At 38.3% G+C, this 16,911-nt stretch overlaps 1 protein-coding gene and 1 pseudogene across 17 annotated transcripts in view; both read left to right on the top strand.

Moving 5' to 3' along the window:
• Positions 1 to 16,911, top strand: part of Pbrm1 (polybromo 1) — a 171,546-nt gene that overhangs the window by 14,352 nt on the left and 140,283 nt on the right. For all 17 annotated transcript variants that reach the window (XM_023715655.1, XM_023715657.1, XM_023715665.1 and 14 more), the window contains one exon: positions 11,332 to 11,479. In XM_023715655.1, the coding sequence (XP_023571423.1) occupies positions 11,332 to 11,479 (148 nt within the window). The remainder of the gene's footprint in view (positions 1 to 11,331; positions 11,480 to 16,911) is intronic.
• On the top strand, positions 12,128 to 12,378 carry LOC101583884 (annotated as a pseudogene).

A 16,911-nucleotide genomic window follows, 5' to 3' on the forward strand; every position in this document is an offset into this window, starting at 1 on the left:
TTCTGCTGGATGGTTAAGACCAAGCTAAAGCAAGATCTATATAACAAGAAATGTAACTTCTGTATCTGCCAAAGTCAGTCAAATCCCCACCCTGAAGCCCTGTATTGCAGTTTGTAGATCCTTTGTCAGTGTCAGCCATGTGGATGAGTCACAGCCATTGCTTGACCAATTTGCTGTCTGTGAAAGCCTGAGAGAATGTTTTCTCTCTATGTGATTCTCCTTGGTCACACTCTACATTGTCAATCACTTTCCTCTGTGGCCCCAAATCTCCTTGATCAGAAAATTTGGGACATCACTGAGTTACAGAATGTTACAGTGCATGTTCTTTTATGTCCTGAGTCCTTACTGACCTTGAATGGCTAGGGCCAAAATGTTGGCTGTCCTGGCAGTGCTTCTTTTTCTCTAATTTTTGGTCTGCAAACTTAAGTTGTTAACCCTCCTGAAGAGAAGCTTACTGATATTACTACCATATAATGTAGGCAGTTGAGTTTAACCTCACTATATATGTGAATATCAAACATCTTAGACATACCATGGAACAGGTATTTTCCATCAAGTATTGATATGTTAAACTTTAAATCCCTACAGAATGTGAAAGAAAAAAAATTTAAAAAGTTTTTAAAATAGTTTTTAAAATTTAAAAAGTTTTAAACAATTACATATTTTGCACAGAAATTTAGAAATCTAACCATATGCAGCATTGTAGCAAGACAGTGCAATGACATTTTTCTTGTCTCTTGTTTTCATTTATTACCCTTTTTTTTTTAAACAAACATTTACTTGAGAGACAGTATAGCAGTGATTGATAACACACGACAAGCAATACGTATTTAGAAGACCAGAATGACAGGCATTTCAAGCCTGGCCCTAGTATTACACATTGCTATCTTCAGTGCAGTTGCTTAGTTCACAGGTATTGGCATATATAATTAGGGTGAGAATCATACCAATTAACTGCTAGCTTCAAAAATGTACTGAAGATTCTCAGGATCATTGCCATAACCATCTTGTGTGTATAAATGTATGGCTTTGCCCCATCATGTTTCCTAGCTTTTCTCCTTGCCCTCTCTTCGTTGTTTAATCCTGAAGTTCTCCCTTTCCTTTTAATTGTGTTATACCTTTCTATTCTTTCTTCTTTTGCATTCTTACACTAGGGAGTCTATACGATATTTGCACATGTGGTTCTGGTTTATTTCACTTATGAGTATATCTTCAAGTGGCATCCATTTAAATATAAAGGCTTTGAGTTTATCATTTTTTTTTTTTCCTTTTTTTTGGCAGAACCGGGGACTGAACTCAGGCCCTTGTGCTTGCCAGGGAAGCGCTTATTCCACTGAGCCATCTCCCCGGCCCTTATCATTTTTTTTTATAGCTGAGTAATACTCCATTGTGTAAAAATAACACATCTTTTTCATCCATTTCTTAGTGACAGGCATTTTGGTTGTTTCCAAGGTTTGGCTATCACAAATTGTGCTGCTATAAACATAGGTGCACATATATCACTATGATATGTTTTCAGTTCCTCTGGGAAAATTCCTGGTTTCAATGGGATTCAATTCAGGGTGGTGTTTAATTTCCATGTATTTATGGAGTTTTTCTGATTTCTTTTGTTGTTTAGTTCCAGTTTCATTGCACTGTGGTCAGATAATATACATGGGATAATTTCTGTTTTCTTGCAAATAATGATAGTATAACTTCTTCTTTACCTATTATTCCTTTTATTTCTCTCTCTTGTTTAAAGTCTCTAGCTAATGATTCCAGACTGTATTGAATAAGAGTGGTGATAGAGGACATCCTTGTCTTGTATACCAGATCTGAGAGTAAAAGATTTAAGTTTTTCCCCATTTAGAATTATGTTAGCTATTGAGGTGTCATGGATGGATTTTATCAGATTGAAGTAGAAGCCACTATTCCAATTTTCTGTAGGACTTTGAATATGAATGAGTGTTGGACTTTGTTAAAAGCCTTTTCTGCATTGATTGAGATGATCATGTGGTTTTTTGATTTAGCTCTATTGATATAGTGTATTATTATTATTTTTTTTAATTTTATTTGTATGTGTGTGTGTGTGTGTGTGTGTGTGTGTGTGTATGTGGCCAGCTCAGCCCACCAGGGGGCGGGGCTGGCTGGCATGTGGTGCTGGGGGATTGAACAGTGGTCCCTGTGCTTTGCTAAGCTTGTTCTAAGTAGGTGCTTTAGACCACTGAGCCATCTCACCAGCCCATATAATGTATTACATTTATAGATTTGCATATATTGAACCATCCTACATCCCTGGGATGAACCCTACCTGGTCATGGTGTATAATCTTGATGATTTGTTGTATTCTATTTGCTAGATTTTATTGAGGATTTTTACATCTCTGTTCATGATTGGCCTGTAGTTCTCTTTTTTAGTTGTGTCTTTCCCTGGTTTTGGTATCAGTATAATACTTTCCTCCAGAAATGATTTTGGGTGGATTACTTCCTTTTTAATTTCACTGAAGAGTTTGAGGAGTTTAGGGATCATATCTTCTGTAAATTTCTTATAGAATTCAGCTGTGAATCCATCAGGACCTAGACTTTTCTTTCTCTGTAGGTTTTTATTACATTTTGTACTTCATTGGCTATTATTGGGTTATTCAAAGTTCTTATATCTTCTTGATTCAGTTTTGGTAATTTGTAGCTTTCTAGGAACTGTGTCTTCTATTCTGTGAGAGTAAAGATTCTCAAAGTAGCCATTGATGATCTTCTGAATTTCCACTGGGTCTGTAGTAATTACACCCTTTTCATTCCTTATTGCTTGTATTTGAATTTTTTTCTTTCCCCTTTTTGATGAGGTTAGCTCAGGGCTTATCAATTTTATTTAATCTTTCAAAGAACCAGCTTTTTAATTCATTAATTCTTTGAATTGTTTTCCTCGTCTTGGTTAAATTAATGTCTGCTCTAATCTTTATGATTTCTTCCAGTCTGTGGGCTTTGGGTTTTGCTTACTCTTCTTTTTCTAGATGTTGTAGGTGCAGCATTAGGATGTTTATTTGTTCCCATTCTGTTTTCCTAATGTGTGAGTTCACAACTCTAAATTTCCCTCTAAGAACTGCTTGCATCGCATCCCATAAATTCAGATAAATTGTGCTTGAATCTTCATTGAATTGTAGATATTGTTCAATTTCTTGTTTTATTTCATTGGTGACTCCATTGGTTGCTGAATAGGGTGTTGTTTAATTTCCATGTATTTATGTTTTTTTTCTGGTTTCTTTTGTCATTTATTTCCAGTTTCATTGCACTGTGGTCAGATAATATGCATGGGATAATTTCTGTTTTCTTGCATATACTTAAGCATGACCTATGGAATAGTATGTGGTCTATTTTAGAAAATGATCCATGTGCAGCTGAAAAAAATATGTATTCAGCTGTGGTTGGGTGGATCACTCTGTGTACGTCCACTAAGTCCATTTGTTCCAAGCTCTGGTTCAGTTCTGCTACTTCTTTGCTAATTTTTTGTCTGCTTGACCTATCTTTTTGATATAAGGGGGTGTTAAGGTCTCTTGTTGAGATTGTGGTATTGGATATTAGATTTTTCATGTCCTTTAAGATTTGTCTTATATAGTTGGGTGCTCCTGTGTTTGGTATGTACATATTTATGAGTATTACCTCTGCCTTTGAATTTTTCCCTTAACCAGTATATAGTGGCCTTCTTTATTTCGTTTGATCATTCTTGGTTTGAAGTTGAGACTGTCTTAAAACAGAATTGTTACCCCTGTTTTTTTCTGAGGTGCTGGGACATGTAGTATTGTTTTTTATCCTTTGACTTTTAGCCTATGAATTTCTTTAGTGTTAAATATGTTTCTTATATACAGCATGTTGTTGGATTTTGCTTCCTAATCCACTGTGCCAGTCTATTTCTTTTAATTGGTGATTGAGTCCATTTACATTGATGGTTATAAATGAGATGTATAGACTTATGATTGACATGTTATTTACCTGCTGTTTACTCCTTTTTCTCCTGTGTGTAATTGTTTGCATTACTTGGTGGGCTCCTTCCGTTCTCATTCATGGAGTTCTGATCATTTTGGTCTCTCTCTCTAGAATATCTTTTAGTAGTCTATGTTGGCTTTGTCGTCATGAAATTCTTTAGTTGTTCTTTTTTTTTTTTATTTTGTGTGTGTGTGTGTGTGTGTGTGTGTGTGTGTGTGTGGCCAGCTCAGCCCACCAGGGGGCGGGGCTGGCTGGCATGTGGTGCTGGGGGATTGAACCGTAGTCCCTGTGCTTTGCTAAGCTTGTTCTAAATTTGCTAAGCTTGTTCTAAGTAGGTGCTTTAGACCACTGAGCCATCTCACCAGTCCCTTTAGTTGTTCTTTGTCATGGAAGTATTTCACTTCTCCATCAAACTTGAGAGTTTTGCAGGGTATAAGTAGTCTGGGCTGAAATCCATTTTCATGGAGCACTTGAAATACTCTGCTCCATGCTCTTCTTGACTTCATTGTTTGTGAAGAGAAGTTATTCTGATGCTGTTATTCTGATGAGTTTTCCTTTAAATGTGATGTTTTTTTCTAGCAGCTGCTAGTTTATTGTTCTTGTGCTGGATTTCTGGGATCTTGACTATTATATGTCTGAGTGTGTTTTTAATTGGGTTGATGTTATTTGGAGTTCTGTGTGCTTCATCTACGTCATTGTCAGATTGTTTCCCCATATTTGGGAAGCTTTCTGCTGTTCTGCCCTTATTTTATATTGCTTATGTTGACTCCTTCTTTCTCACTGATGCCTGTTAGTCTCACATTGTTCATCTTTGCATCATTTTGAAGATGATGAATTATTTTTCCTGCATCCTAGTTGTTTTTAAGAGATCTTTTCTTACCTTTTCTCTAGCTGTGACGGCATCTTCAAGATCTGAAACTATATCTTCACTTTCACTCAAATGGTTTTGCAATCTTGTGATTGAGATTTTAATTTCCTCTATATCTCTTTGACTCTGCTTCATGCGATCTGTTTATTTCCTATATTGCTCATTCAAGAATTCCATCATTTTTCTAATCTGGTTTTTTTAGTGTCTTCTTGAGAAGCAGTTATTCTTTCATTATAGTTATCCTTTCTTTTTTTACTTAAGAGATTACGTCTGATCTGATTTCCTCTGTATGTTTCTGCAGTTGATTCTTTACTTTCAGATGCTATTAATTCAGAGATCTCTTTTTTTATTTCAGAAGTTATTTCTGATCTGAGTTCCTCTGTACTTTTCTGCAGTTGTTTACTCCAGACGCTAGTAATTCAGACATTTCAGTTATGTGATTCTCAATTTTTTCTGTGCTAGTGTCTTCTGCACTTGTTCTGGGTGGGCTCAGGGCCTGAGATTGCATTTTGCTCCTTCTCTTTGTCATTTTGTATAACGCTGTCCTCTGACCATTTTTTTTTTTAATGAGCATGTTAATTAGCTAGATTTAATTTCACAATGTATCCATATATCAGAACATCATGTTGTACAGCATAAATGTATACAATTTTTGTCAGCTAAAAACAAACAAAAAAAAAATATAAAATGAAAAAAATAATTGCCAAGACATTATGTCTATTCTAACCAGCGTAAATGTTTTGGTGTGGCTCCTTCCTTTTCCTTATGCATTGGGCTATGAATATGTATATTTTATTTTATTTTTTTATTTTTTTCGTGTGATCTTTTTTTTCCATAATTTTATTGATAAACAAATAGCAATGAGACAGTTTCAAATCAAATAACTAGGACAGTTTCAATAATTAACACACTGCATACATTCTTTTTAGTGGTTAATTGCTGTACAAGATGCAGACTTGAGATCCTATTTACAAACACCATTAGAACAAATCATTCTATTCATTATGTCCTCTGACCTTTGGTGTAGAGCTTTGGTGCAGTTATAACCTTAGCACCTACTGAAATTCTTACCCAAGAGAAATTATATGATTAAGGCAGTCAAAGTTTTGTATTTATAGAACTAGAATGAGGAACAGTAATAATGGGTAATGATACTTAGCAGTTGACAAACTTTTGAGTTTGTATTTTAGACAGTAAGAGCAATCATTATGTCTGTATAGCTAAGCAGATTATTAAGTTGGGAATTTGTATTAGGTTAGTTCTGCAAAGTTCTGTCTGATCACCTTCCTTTGATGTGCCTGGCATTTTCCAGGCAGACTAGTTCACCCTGGTTACCTTTCGCCCCCTCTCTCAGTCCAGAGAGAAAGAGGGAGGATGCTTTCATAGATCTGGGCCTAGCAAAGTGTCTCAGCTAACTAGGTGCAGATCTATGAAGTTTGAATTCATCCATTTGTGCCTGGCTTGGGTTTGGCTGCTATGCTCAGCTTCTTCCTGCAGCAGCCTTTGGAAGTGAATCTGTTGTGTCCCTCTGCCAAGATGTTCTGCTCCTGGATTAGCTAGGTGGTTCTGGCCCCTAGCTTCTCTGCTGAGAATTCATCTGCAGAGTTTCACACCAAACCTGTATGCCAGGCCTGGGCTGGGTCTGGAGTGGTCCAGAGAGCAGGACAGAAGGACTCACTCACAAGTGGGTCTGGACTGGGTCCGGAGGGATCCAGCAGACAAAGGGCAGCACGGAAGCTCTCCCACATGCCGGGCCTGGGCTTGGGCTGCATCTGGAGGGGTCCTGAGAGCGTGGTAGAAGTTCTCACATGTTGAGCCTGGGCTGGTTCTGAGGGGTCCAGAGGGATCCCAAGAGCACAGGTGAAGGTCTTAATCACATGCCAGGTTTGGGCTGGGTCCGAAGGGATTCAGGGGGTGCAGGGGTGGGCAGAAGCTCTCCCACACACTCGATTGGTCTGTACTGCATCTGGAGGGGTCCTCAGGGGTGCTATTTTTCAGTGTTCAGATTTAAACATTAATGTGCTCAGGCTGGCCAGATAGCTCAGCAGATTAAAGTGCCTGCTTAGGCAGACACAGAGACCAGGGTTTGATTCCTGGCATTCCGTGCTGGCCATATCCTTGGGGTGCACTGAGATGGCAGTTGAGTCTGGGCATGGTAGATGCACCTGTAATTCCAGAGCTTGGGAGGCTGGAAACAGGATCGCTATGAGTCTGATTTGTGTAGTGAGACCCTGCAGATCCTGTACTAAACATATTTAAAAAAAAAAAAAAAAATCTTTTTTTTTTTGACGGAACTGGGGATTGAACTCAGGCCCTTGTGCTTGCCATGGAAGCACTTATTCTACTGAGCCATCTCCCCAGCCCCTAAAAAAAAAAACTTTGATGTGCTTATAGGTGTTTTACAGTCATATTGTATCAGATGCCTTCACCTATTGGGAAAACAGAAAAGCCAGTATGAAAGAGTATATACTATATAAGTTCATTAAATTTTGTTTATATATACATGGATGAATACAGAGTCTAGAAGAAGATTCATAAACATACTAACCATGTTATTTATTTGCTGTTTTGTACCTGGAATCGAACCCAAGACCCTGTGCTTGCCAGGCTGGTGCTTATGCCACTGAGCTGTCTCCCCAGCCCTAGTCATGTTTAACTTTGGATCATAGTTGAAGTTTTCACTTTGGTTTTTCTGTATACTTAAATGGAAAAAAAATTATTAGAACTGCTACATTTGAAAGCAGAGGGACTCTGTGTTGGTCATGTTCTACCTCAGGATCCTTATCCTTTTTGTCTGTGTGGTAATTCTGAAAATGTGAGGAATTTGGTAGGTAGCAAAGTCTGGTAGCCTAGCATGGTCTCCTTATTGGGTTCTCAAGATGAAGAGGGCTATGTTAGGTGTGCTCCTATGCCTTCTTTGAATAGCAGGGGGAATATTCTATTCATTTTATCCCCTCAAACAATATTATAATTTACTTAAGCCATAACACAGATTTGATACACATTGCTAAAAATCAGATTTTTTCCTTTTCTGAATTCAGTTCGAAAGCTACTAGGTGAAGCTGAGCAAAGTAAGCATCTGCAGAGAAGGCAAGAGGTAGAAGAGTGGGGCAAGGAAGGATCCCTGGAAGTGGTAAGGGGGACAGGTGGACAGCAGTGTTGCTTCATAGAGTGGCAAGAGCCTGAGCATGGCTCATATAGGAGGGCTTTGTTGTATAGCATTTGGGGCCTAAGTGGAGGAACAAAGGACATCCATTTTTGGAAAGGGGTGGTGGCAGTGGTCTGTTGTAGAATGTCAGAACCTGACAAGGGTGGAAGGAGGGCATCCGCACAGTATGGTCCATTACAGAGGAGGAGGTCAGGGCCATAGTAGCTTGAGTAGAGCAATACAGGCTGCAGATAGGATAGCACCAAGAGCAAACTAATGACATACAAGAGACTGGCCACACTTGTAAATATGCTACAGATAATGGGAGCCAGACTGCGTGTTAGCCGGTAAGGGATATGCAAGTAGAGGAATAAAACTGGATTGAGCCCTGTGTTTGGAGTAAATACTGTGTTGGATGAGAATGTGTTCATACTGGTGTGAGTTCATGGTTTACAGTATGTAGTACAATAAGTATATGTATATTCCCTTGCTCGATCTATTGAGGCAGCTTGGGAGGAGCAACGCTAAGGTTGAAATGAGCAACCTTGCACTTAGATCTTGGTTTTTAAATGCCATTTACTGTGATAAAAGAGTTCCTTTAACTAATTTTTAGGCCTGTGGATAGGAAAATACATGATGGACATGGAATGTTGTATGATTTGAAAAGTAATAAGGTGCTCAGAGGGTGATGGGAACACGTCAGAAGGACAAGGAAAATAGAAACTGTTTTAAAGAACAGGAGAAGCTGATTTTAAAGATCTTCTGCTGGCCAAACCTAGAACAGTTTGAACATCAAAATAATTGTGAAATGGATTTTTAACCCACCTGATAAAATAGGAATCCAGGAGTCCATATTGATATAAATAAATCAGTACATTGAAAGTATGTTGAGAAATGGGCTTTTTAAAGGTACTTTGCCATAAAATATAAAGCAAGAAAGAATAAGTTGATCAGTGGAGAAGCATGGCTGCCAAACTATAATCAAGTTAACCTCATCAACTAGATGTGGTGGTACATACCTATAATCTAACACTCCAGAAAGCTGAGGTAAGAGGATCACTAGTTGGAGCCCAAGATTGGTAACTTTCCAAGACCTTGTATCAGTTTTTCAGAAGGGCAGGGTCTGGGTATGTAGCTCATTGTGAATGCCCTGGATTCAATCCCCAGAACTAGAAGTAAAAATAAGTTAACCTTATCTAGTAATGGAACAAGACAAAATCTTATGCCACCTGCTAGGATACAGTAAGGATACAATGATAATGCAACATCATTCCCTTTGTGCTCCTAACAAAGAAGTATAACATGAGTTTAATCATCAGGAAAACAGAAAAACTTAAATTGAAAGATACTGCAAAATAACTGGTCCCTAATTTTTGGGTCTTTTTTGTACCAGGGATTGAACTCAGAACCTTGCACTTACCAAGCAGGCGCTATGCCTCTGAGCTATATCCCCAGCCATCCTAATCTTTAAAAATGTGAAGATCATGAAAATCAAGTCTAACATTGTTTCAGGATAAAAAAAGAACCAGAAAATACAAGTAAATGCAACATGTAGTTTTTGGACTTGTTTTTTTGTGAAGGACAAATTAGAAATGGCAGGCTAATTAGCAGTACAGTCTGGGGATTACATGGTAGTACCGTATCAAAATTTTTAGCTGGGTGTAGTGGTGCATGGCTGTAATCCTCTCACTTGGGAAGCTGAGGCAGGAGGATTGTTAAGAGTTTGAGACCAGCCTGGCCTACAGAGTGGAGCTCAATACCAGCCTGAGCTGCATAGAAAAAAGACAGACAAAAAAACCCAAACCCCTTGATTTTTATGATTGAATTGTGATCCTTATATGTAGGAAATACACTAAAACATCAAGGGTAATGAGGCATATCAGAGTTTACTCAGGTAGTTTTAGGAAAGTTTTTTGTGCTCCTCTTTTACACATTGTATCAACATAAATTTTTTAAAAATTTAGATATACATACTAAATGAATGGCTATTGCATGTCTTCCAAAGTCCCAAACAAGAATAAGGCTTAATAACTACGGCATTCTTCGAATGTAATAATTTATCTCTTACATCTAGAAAAAAACTAAAAACCCTGTGGGAGAATTGAAAGAATTGCTCAGATCATTCTCCAGAAGGTTTGTTTCATGGAACTCCAAAACAAAACCGGAAAGATTAATAAACATCCATAAACCCCAAACCCAAGAAATTATCTTGAGAATTGAAAAAAATTACCATTCTAGTAATGATTGAAGTTCTTTGTGTCCCTTGTTATCCCTCCCCTCCACTGACTTTTGTGTTTATCATTCCTATACTTTTTTTTTTGGTACAGAGTCTTGTTATGGAGACTTGTAGTGATCCTCCTGTTCCAGCCTCCCCAGTCCTGGGATTACAGGCGTATGCCACCACACCTGGCTTCTGTGGTTGGCATGGTGGCATGGCATGTGGTATCGAGAATCAAACCCAGGTCTTTGTGTTTGCCATATAGGTACTTAGACTGCTGAGCTATCTCCCCAGCCCTCATTTTGTTTTATTTTATTTATTTTATTGTTATTATTATTTTTTATGTATTTAGTACAGGGTCTCACTACACAAATTGGGCTTGTTTTGATCCTTCCTGTTTTTCAGCCTCCCAAGTGCTGGGGTTACAGGCACATGCCACCACGCCCAGTCTTAATTCATGCTGTCTCAGCGTGTCCCGGGGGTGGGGCCAGCACAGCATGTTAGTGATCAAACTGCTGTCCCTGGATCTGCCTAAGCAGGCACTTTAATTCACTGAACTGTCTGGCCGGCCCCCCTGTTTTATTTTATTTTAGTGCTGGGAATCGAACTTTGGACCTTGCACCTGCCAGGCAGGTGCTTATGCCACCGAGCCAGGCTATACATTTTATTTTTTAAAAAATACTTTGGTTATCTGTAGATGTACAGTATCTTGTGTATGAGTAATAGGCACTTAATAGTTATTTTGTGAGAAAATCTATGCTCACTGGAGAAAACTTTGGTAGGTTTATAAAAAGCTGTGAAACATATCTGTGTTAAGCCACTTTTGGACATCATGAAAGGTGTTTGTCTTATATATAAATGATAAGGCTTTAGGGCTGGCACCTTAGTCCTTAGAAATTTAGTATAAAAAAGCATTAATTTAGCTTTTAAAATTATTGAGAATTTTGAAATGAGAATACATCTGTACTTTGCTTTTGTTACTCTTTTTAGTTATAATGAAGTGAGTCTTACAGCATGGAAGTGAGTCTTGCAGCAAATTGTAATTTGGTCTCTCACTTGGAATGTTGAGCACTAACACAGATAGTTTTGAAACTTAACTTTTATGTACTTTGGGTTAATATCATTAAAATTATTATGGCAGAAACCAACCTGACTACTATGAAGTGGTTTCTCAGCCCATTGACTTGATGAAAATCCAACAGAAACTAAAAATGGAAGAGTATGATGATGTTAATCTGCTGACTGCTGACTTCCAGCTGCTTTTCAACAATGCAAAGGCGTACTATAAGGTAAGAAAACATTGAGCTTGAAAGGTTCTGATTTGATAATTGTCCAGCTTTTTAGTATTTATCAGTCTGGCAGGTGAGTAGGTTGAATTGACAGTTCTCTTATTAATAACAAGGCAGTATTCATATGATAGTGAACTATTTTCTTTTTTTCTTTAAAATGTCTGCCCAGATCTTTTGCCTATCCCTGGGTTTCCATATTTAGTTCTCAAACATTTTAAATATTTTGAATGTTAGTTCCTTTTCAGTTATAAATGCTTTATTTATCTTCTGGTATGTGTGTGTGTGCACATGCACGCACACTGTTATTTTGGGGAAGGCGGTGCTAGAGATGGAACTCAAGGCCTTGTGCATGCTAACTCTGCATTTTGCCATTAAGCAGCTCCAGTTTTATAGTTCACTCTGAACAAAAATTTTAAAATAGCCAAATTTAACTAGTTTGCTGGTGACACACATCTGTAATCTCAGCACTTGGGAGGCTGAGGCAGGAGAAGCTCTCTGAGTTAGAGGCCAGTCTGGGCTTCAAAGTACGTTCAGAGGGCCAGGGAGATAGCGCAGTACAATAAGTGCTTGCCTGAGTTCAATCCCCAGTACACAGGTTTTTTTTCTCCATCACCCAGAAAGGACATTGGTGTGGAGGACGTAACGACCATGAGTTCCAGTGCATTGGCAAAACCCCAAATGTGGGGGCTTCTGGCCAGGTGCCTGCAGATTCATATTGTTTGAGCATTTGTTGTCTCCTTGGGGGTTGCAGCTCTCTATAATATAGTTTGGTGTGGCTGAACCAAGAAAGAAGACATATACTGATTTCTACAGAAATTATGATTCCATGAAAGATTTTGAAGAAATGAAGAAGGCTGGTATCTTTCAGAGTGCAAAGTGATGTAGGAATAAAAAGGCTTCTTTGGATTGAGTTCCATAGACATTTGTCACTGATCAGTGTTCCTGAACTGTGAAACATGAATATGTGGGCTAAGGAATACTTAGGTTCTCATGACAAACACTTGCGTGGACAGTAAAAAAAAAAAAAAATCCCCAGTACTACCAAAACAAAAACAAAGTGAGTTCAAGGCCAGCCTAAACTACATAGTAAGACCTGTCTCAAAAATAAATAATCAGCCTTTACTTTGAGGTTTATTCATTTGTTTCTTGTTTCAGAAAATCTTCTTGCTCAACAGTTGTAAAACTATTCTGTTTTCTTGGGGTGTGTGTGTGTGTGTCTACTGGGGATAGAACTTGGGATCTTGCACTTGCCAGGCAAGCACTGATGCTGCAGAGCTATCTCCCTGGCCCTTACAGTTTTTCTTTTTCATATGTGAAACATTAATGCAGCTGACATTAAGTTTTGTATTTATATTTTTCTCAGCTATAACCAGCACCTTCCCCTCTGCATTTGTCCATAGTGTCAGTATTGTATCTTTTTTCCATATGTTTATGGGTCTGTTTCTCTCCCTCTATTCTATTTCACAGGCCAGTTTTTTTTGTGGACCATTCTATTCCTTCCTCAGTTACTGCGGTTTTATAATTCTTTGTTTGAAGTAACCATATCTGACCTTTTGTTTTTCCTCACACATTTTATAATCAGTACATTAAATCAAGAAGTACAAAAAAATGGTTGGACATGTTTATTTATTTTTATTTTTTATTTTTTTGCTCCGAATGCCTTCAGGGCAGGTTTGGCTGGCTTGAGTTGTGGGGATCGACAGCAACCTAAGCCTGACTGCTTTGTTGAAGCAGCCACTTAAAGAACTGAGCTGAGGGACAGGCCCCGTGGACATGTTTAAATACTGCATTGTTTCTCTGATGTAAGAAACTGAAAGTGTAAGTAAGGGCCAGAATGTGTGTGTAGTAGGGCTGTGGGTGTAGCTCAGTGGCGGAGCACTAGCTTAACATGCACAAGGCCCTGAGTTCAATCCCCATACCACAAAGCAAACAAAGTGTGTAACAGATACTGGGAAACGAGAAATGAACAAGAAAGGAGTGAGGGGGAATGAAAAGAAAGGACAAGAACAAAAAAGATAAATGGGAAAAAATGGAAACAAAAGTTTTGTAAATGGGGGGAAAAGGATTAAAGGGAGGGGAATGGAATGCAGAAAAGGAAGCACGACATACCACATACAGACAAAAATTCCCTGTGGTGAATGTTGTTATGTATGTCTACAATGAACCAATAAAATTTTTAAAAATTGTTGGCATTTTTATGGAATTAGATTTGACTCCTTTGATAATATTGATAACGGACATAATGATTATTATTACTATTATTATTATTACATTTTTTTTGAGATGGTATCTCACATCATAGGTCAGGCTGGCATTGAACTCACGGTGTAATCCAGGCTGTCCTCGAACTTGTGGCAGTCCTGCCTCAGCCTCAAGTGCTGGTATCAGGTGTGCACCACTACACCCCCACCTTTATTTGTTGGATTTTTTTCTTTTCCCCCCCTTCCGCTTTGGCAGTACTGGGAATTAAACCTAGGACCTGTGCACTTGGCTGTATTCTTAGCTCTTTTTTCTTTCTTTCTTTTCTTTTTCTTTTTTTTTTTTTTTTTTTTTTTTTTTAAATTTTGAGACAAGCATTATGTTGCCCAGGCATGCACCACCACTACTGGTTTTAAATTTTTTATTTTGAATCAAGGTCTCACTAATTTGCCCAGCTGGACAGACCTCAGACCTCCTACCACAGCTGCCCATTAGATGCTGCTATGCTTGGCATAATCAGTATTTTTTTACTCACAATTTTACTGGCTTTTCTCTTTGTTCCTTTATTGCTGTTAAATAGTCATCTGTCAGTATATTACAGTACCTTTAAAGTTCTTTTCTATCTTTAGTGTGTTTTTGTCTTTGTTATTCTGTAGTTTAATGATCATTTATATAAGAGTATCTTTGAAAAAAAATAAGAGTATCTTTGTATTTGTATGATTTTTGAGTTATAAAGCTTCATAAATCTTAGATTGGTGTTATTATTAGCTAGAAAGTTTTCAGCCATAATGTCTTTGTGTGTTTCCTATGCCCCATTTTCTTTTCTTGTAGAATTCTAATTGGATATTATATTAGACTTCCCTAATAAAGTCTCTGTTTCTTAATAAATTTTCCTGGTTTTACATCTTTGTCTACTTTTTAAGTAATTTCTTTAATTATTCTAGTTTTTTTTTTTTAGTGAAATTTGCTCTTAAATCAGTCTGTGGAGTTTTTATATTTAATTTTATATCTTATATTTATATATGGAAAGTAACTTCTTTCTAGATCCTCTTGTATTTTGTTCATATTTTCAGTGTTACTGTATTTTTTTACTTAAATTTTTTTGTATGAATGTATGTTTTAATCTTTTATCTATTTATTTATGTATTTGGTATAGGGTCTTACTACATAGCCTCGGACTCAATGATCCTCCTGTCTCAGCCTCCTCAGTGCTGGGGTTACAGGCATGCACCATCACTCCTGGTTTTGGTGGCCTACATGGCATGCCTGGGGTTCTAGTGCCATTTTGGCATGTAGTACCAGGGATCAAACCCAGGTCCTTGCACTTGCCAGGTGGGCACTTAGACAGCTATCTCCCTGGTCCTGTATGTGTGTTTTTAAGCATACTGGCCATATTTAACTTTTTCTATACCAGATTATTCTGCTAATCTAATAGTTGAATTATAATAGCTAATCTGTTTGTCTGGTTTTGCTTATATTTTGCTAGCTTTTTGTTGTGATTCTTTGATGCTTCAGCTAAAATTTTTTGACTATGGGCTCATATGTTTGGTTCATCCTCAATCTCTTGTTTATACCAGGTACCTGACCTACCTCTGTGTACTGGGTTACAATGAGGAATTCTTGGCACTTCATTTTATAACTCCTCACTCCTTGCAGTGATTTGGTTTCAGATAAGTGGAGATTGATGTGGACAGTCTTCTTTGCTCCTTGGCAGCACAGGAATTGAGTTCCCACTTACAGTGCAACTGTGACGTCGGAATCCCAGCTTCTATAGACCCTGGCCTTTGCTTCCCATCCTTATCATTAAGATAAACTCTGGCTTTTGTGTTCTTTGTTTTTCTGGGTTCTCACTTTTTTTTTTTTTTGAGACAGGATCTAACTCTGGCTTTGAGCTTGATTGTGTAGCATAGGCTGGCATAGAACTTATAGCAGTGCTCCTGACTCAGCCTCCTAAGTGCTGGGATTATAGGCATGCACTACCACACCTACCTGAGTTCTCACTTTTATTCCTAGCTCATCAATGCATTTTTCAGTACCAAGGATCAAACTTGGGACCTTGTGCTTGCCGGGATGTGCTTAGGATAGTTGAGCTATCTCCCCAGCCTCATCAACGTATTTTAAGACTTTTTTTTAAAACTTTACATCCAGAGTGGTTTAATACTTAGAGGTTTCATGCACACTGCTCTTCAAGTACAGAAAGTAGAAAGTGTTAAATGTCTTTTTTTTTTTTTTTTTTATAATGTATGTTATACAGAGTCTATAGGGTCTTCAGGGTCTCACTACATAGACCGGACTCATAGTGATCCTCCTGTTTTCAGCCTCCTAAGCCCTGGGATTATAGGCACTCACTACCACACCCAGTCTCAGTCTCCTCTCAGTGTGCCCCGGGGTTGGGGCCGGCGAGGGCATGCTGGAGACTGAAGCCCAGGTGGTATGCGCTACCTAAGCAGGTGCTTTAGTCCACTGAGCCATCTGGCCAGTACAGAAAGTATTAAATGTCTTAAAAAGAGAGTATCAGAACATTATTAACTTCTGTCATTAAATCAGGTCTAGCCCTTTAATTAGACTTTCTTAATATGTGAATAATGAATATAGATTTTGTAGCTCATTTATCTTCTACCCAAGTGTTTTTGTAAGGGGATAAGGTATAAGTAAGTAATATGATTTCAAAGTGTCTTTAAAATAGACTCCTGGGGCTGGCCAGATATATAAACCGCTGGCCAGCTCAGCGGGTTATAGCGCCTGCTTAGGCAGACACAGGGGGCTGGGGCTCGGTCCCCAGTGTGCTGTGCTGGCCCCAGCTTCCAGGGTGCACTGAGACTACATTTGCAGCAAATGAGATTGGACATGGTGGCATGCCTGTAATCCCAGCACTTGGGAGGCTGAATATAGGAGGATCACTGTGAGTCTGATCTGTGTAGTCAGACCCTGTAGACCCTGTACTAAATACATTAAAAAATAAAATAAAATATATGCCTGGTTTCTCAAAAGAGAATTTGAGACCCCTGTGTCTTCTAATTATATGGATTATAAACTATGTAATAACAGACTTTTCATAGCTGTGCCTTAAAATACCCATCTCTGCAGGAGCCATTGAGCTATGCCTAGTGGCTGGAGCCTCTATTCCTGGCTCTCTGGGAGGCCAAGGCAGGAGACTCACAAGTTTGAGTCTGGGCTAGACAATCTAATGACTTAGTGAAACTCTGCCTTCAAGTGAAAGACAAACAATTAAA

Source organism: Octodon degus, unplaced genomic scaffold (assembly GCF_000260255.1).
Source record: "Octodon degus isolate 3935 unplaced genomic scaffold, OctDeg1.0 scaffold00043, whole genome shotgun sequence".
Taxonomy (NCBI): Eukaryota; Metazoa; Chordata; class Mammalia; order Rodentia; family Octodontidae; genus Octodon; species Octodon degus.